The sequence below is a fragment of the Bombyx mandarina genome, chromosome 09, assembly GCF_030267445.1.
Source record: "Bombyx mandarina strain Sakado chromosome 09, ASM3026744v2".
Classification (NCBI taxonomy): domain Eukaryota; kingdom Metazoa; phylum Arthropoda; class Insecta; order Lepidoptera; family Bombycidae; genus Bombyx; species Bombyx mandarina.
In genome coordinates this window covers 8,668,496-8,672,555 of record NC_143216.1, presented here as the reverse complement: position 1 = coordinate 8,672,555, position 4,060 = coordinate 8,668,496, and the positions used below count along the sequence as shown (strand labels likewise).

At 32.8% G+C, this 4,060-nt stretch overlaps 1 protein-coding gene and 1 long non-coding RNA gene across 24 annotated transcripts in view; one reads left to right on the top strand and one right to left on the bottom strand.

The window, feature by feature from the left end:
* LOC149502331 (uncharacterized) overlaps positions 1 to 4,060 on the top strand; it is a 134,286-nt gene that overhangs the window by 95,655 nt on the left and 34,571 nt on the right. The window lies entirely within an intron of this gene.
* CAP (Cbl-associated protein) overlaps positions 1,008 to 4,060 on the bottom strand; it is a 155,387-nt gene continuing 152,334 nt past the window's right edge. For all 23 annotated transcript variants that reach the window (XM_089729773.1, XM_089729774.1, XM_089729790.1 and 20 more), the window contains one exon: positions 1,008 to 3,988. In XM_089729773.1, the coding sequence (XP_089585899.1) occupies positions 3,966 to 3,988 (23 nt within the window). In that variant the 3' untranslated portion in view covers positions 1,008 to 3,965. The remainder of the gene's footprint in view (positions 3,989 to 4,060) is intronic.

The following is a 4,060-nucleotide window of genomic DNA, read 5'->3' as shown; positions in this document are numbered from 1 at the left end:
ATTGTTTACAAAACTCGTTGCCTAGCGACGAGATTGCAATGTTGTCATATTTTAAGTTTTTCAACAAAAACAGACGAGCATATTTTGAACTGAGATTATTTATCTTCTTTTTTATCACAAGTCTATGGAATGTAAACAACATTGAGAATTTTAAATTTCTTATTGGTATGTTATGTGGTAACGTGCAAATACTTTGGAGGGAAGATAATAGACACGAGACAAATATCATGCCCAGTATTTTTCGTTGTTTTCCACGGTTTACCTTAAGTTGTGATGCTGAAAATACAACGATCAAGTAATATTTTTGAATCGGATTCTAAGCGAAAAGGCTGAGAATTTTTCAATTTTCTCAGATCAGCTCACATACCTGCTGATTTTAAACGATTACCAGAGCTTCTCCAGCTGGACGCCATTACCCAGATTTAAAGACGTCTTAGTTGAATGTATATATTTTTTACTTTAACAAGAGTTTGTTTTAGTGATATTACTCCATAATTCTGGAAGCCATTCGTAAACAGCTTATTTAGCAATGTTGTGATTTGAAAACTTAATGTAACAGAAATTGCGCTCAAGGAAGGGACATTATGAAGAGTAGCGTGTACATTGATAGGATTTAGCCGAATATTTCACTTCTAGCGCATAGACACTTCCTTTTTTTTAGAATAATTTAATCTTCTCTTATACTTACTAAAAAGCACGGCGCCAGACCAACTATTGGTCGCGTCAAATATCATTTGGCTTTGCTTGGTTTTTGCTTTGACTTCAATTATATAAAAAATACGGATAAAAAATGATTTCGGAAACAACCTCCTTTTTAAAAGATATACCATTAAGTAAGTCAGTAATAATTTATGTCAGTAATAGGTATTGAATAAATGGGTTACCCGTTTAAAATGTATTTAAAATTAAATTTTGATATTTCGAATGCCATTTTACAGAGATTGCAATTGATATTTGATATTATAAATGCTATTAAATAAAAAAGATTTAATGAAATAAAACAATGGTTTAAATAGAAAGATTATTTTATTAGGTGTGATTTTGAACAGTAGCAGTTAATGTTACATCGTACTTCAAGGTGTCAACAACAAATAAAATTTTTGTGCTTTAAAAAATAATTTAACAAAAGTAAATACAACAATACAATAATAGGTTAAAAATAAAATACACTAGTAATGCATTATGAAAAATAACAAGCATTTCACGTAGGGCGAGTGCTGTATGCGATATCAGGATTCGATCTACTTAAAACTACATATAAACGGTTCTTATAACTAATCTTTAGGGATAAAACATTTCAAGAATTTCAGCAAAGGAGTCGACAACGAAAACAACAAAAGTAGCACAAAATTCATTGACTAGAATTTATGAATGATGAAGAATAATATTTTTTGATAATTATTACAAAAATTACATACCATATAATCGGTTGATTAATTCATTCCTTACAATATGCTTTAAATTTCAATTAAATAATGTATCACCTAGTTAATCATAATGTATTGTCAAACGTTGCCAAAAACTCGCCCTAATGTACTAGTCAATGTGTAACTTGAGTATTATCAGGCCCCTTTTTCCCATTAGTCACTCCGAGCCGGAACCTAGAGCCCTGATATCCTTGGAACCCTCCCTCAAGAACATCTCATAAAATGAGAGAGTACACCGGAAATTCATCTGGTGTAGACCGTGGTAGCTTAATGACCATTCGTTAAACAACAGTCATAGGGGCCTATTATCCCGAAATGCCCAGTGCCTTAAATTGGTTAAAGACGGCCTGAGTAAAGTAACTACACGGTAACTAATACTTCATACTTGTCAATAAGTTATTACACTAAATTAATGTTATGTGAAGCCTTTCATCAACGCTCACAAAATGTCTAAACTTTGTTATCGCCAAACTACAAGTTATCACTCAAAGTTTGACTTTTGCCGATAATATAATTTTTTTTGTTAGTCATTCTCATTAATGAAATATGTGCAGAGCTACATTCTTTTAAAATTTCACTTTTAAATGAAGAGCTCATTATGGTCAATTGTATGTTTTAAATAAATAACTACGATAAATTATAAGTAAATAAGTATTTTTTTTTAATAAAAATTTATACAATTTTACAACATTTTAGACATATTCTTTGGAACTCAGCACAACTTTGGATTGCTTACACTGACGTTTTCATCTTTACATTTTGAACTTATTTTGTTTAAAAAGAACAAAATATGTAATATTACAGTAAGCCCTCTAAAAAAATTAGATGCCACGATGTTGCCATATTTTTTTTTGTCCTTATAAAACGGATCTATACAAATCAAGTTTAAGAACTTACTTCTTCTAGAATAAATATTCATGCTATATTTTGTACAAAAATTACTTAAAGTCATGGCAATATTTTGGTATCTTTCATGGTAATATCGAGGCAATCTACTAGGTACTACGTAAACGGATACGGATAACATATTTAGGATATGATTAATCTCCACATTAGACGCAAGAGGTTGGATAAACACTTTTACGACTTCAACACTGAACTGTTCAAATTGTAATTGACTGTAATGTTGTAGGATAATAATGTCAAGTAATTGATCTAAGAATTGTTTATAATGGGACTATAGTTCCGAGGGCGAAACGCCAAGGGAACAATTGTTTTTGTAAGACACTAGAATCCGTATAATGCTATTTTCGTTAAAAGTAGTCACCTCAAAATGATGCTTCTAATGTCAAGATCATTTTCCTATTAATTAATTGAATTTCATTGTCTGTCGAATATGAATTGAAGCCGTATTTTTTCTACGCCTCGAATACAACAGCCAACAATTTTATTACAAAGCTCAAGCTCCGAAGTTATTTGATTTGGTATTTGGCAGTACATTTTGTATGGTTTCGTGATTATGTTTTTAGGGGCTGCAAAAATGTATGGATATGGATATAGTATGGTAAAAGTGTAAAGGAATTAACGCCATTTGTCATTGATAGCGTATTACTTACTATATTTCAGTGTATTTATTTTATTGTAATCGTGTATAGATATTTATGCTATATATAATAAAGTATTTTGACGAGAGCTATATATTTAAAAAGTAAAATTAGAATTAAGCCGATTTGTCAATTAATAATATGCATATAGTGAATACAATCAGTAACGCCATCTAGTGTGTACTTTTATTAACTTGATTGAAATATTCACTCGATTGTGGAACTCAAGGTATCCATTCAATTTTGCAGCTGACCGTACAATTGGTGATTTTTAAGGTAATTTAAGTTGTAAATATTGTCTCATAAAATATTAATAGGCTTCGGGCTGCACTAGTATTAACAGTATACAGGGTGTATTGGAACCGTTACTGTAAATAAAGTAAATTAGAAGAATAGTTAACAAGGCAACATTAAAAATGTATTTGTTCTAAAGCTTTTATACATCGCACGCAATGTAACAATAACCAACAAAGATTTATGCGCGAAATCTACGATCACGATGAACACGGGGTAGCCGCCTTCGCCTTTGCGAAATATAATATGATTACAACATAGTTTAGTTTGAGTCAAGTTAGTAAGGTTATATATAATATATAAAAGACAGATTTTTTAATGGTGGTAGGACCTCTTGTGAGTCCGTACGGGTAGGTACCGCCACCCCGCCTATTTCTGCTGTGAAGCAGTAATGCGTTTCGGTTTGTAGGATGGGGTAGCCGTTGTAACTGGACTGAGACCTTAGAACTCTTATCTCAAGGTGGGTAGCGGCATTTACGTTGTAGATGTCTATGGGCTCCGGTAACCACTTAACACCACACTTAAGCAATAAAAAAAAAATCTCGTTTCGATTTCGTAAACGGTGTGTTTACACCCTGCATAATGGTATGGAGGTTGTGTAGTGTTGTACCGTGGCACGTGTTAGCGCGTCAGTTCAGCGACGCCGCCGGCCGCACAGTGCAGCGCGCCGCAGCCGACGGAACAGCGACGTCTCGCGCTATCAGATACGCTCCACGTAGTTGCCTGCCGATTACAATGCTTTAATTACGAAACCTTTTTTTTTAAGTGATGTTATGACCTTGTAACTAAAGCCTT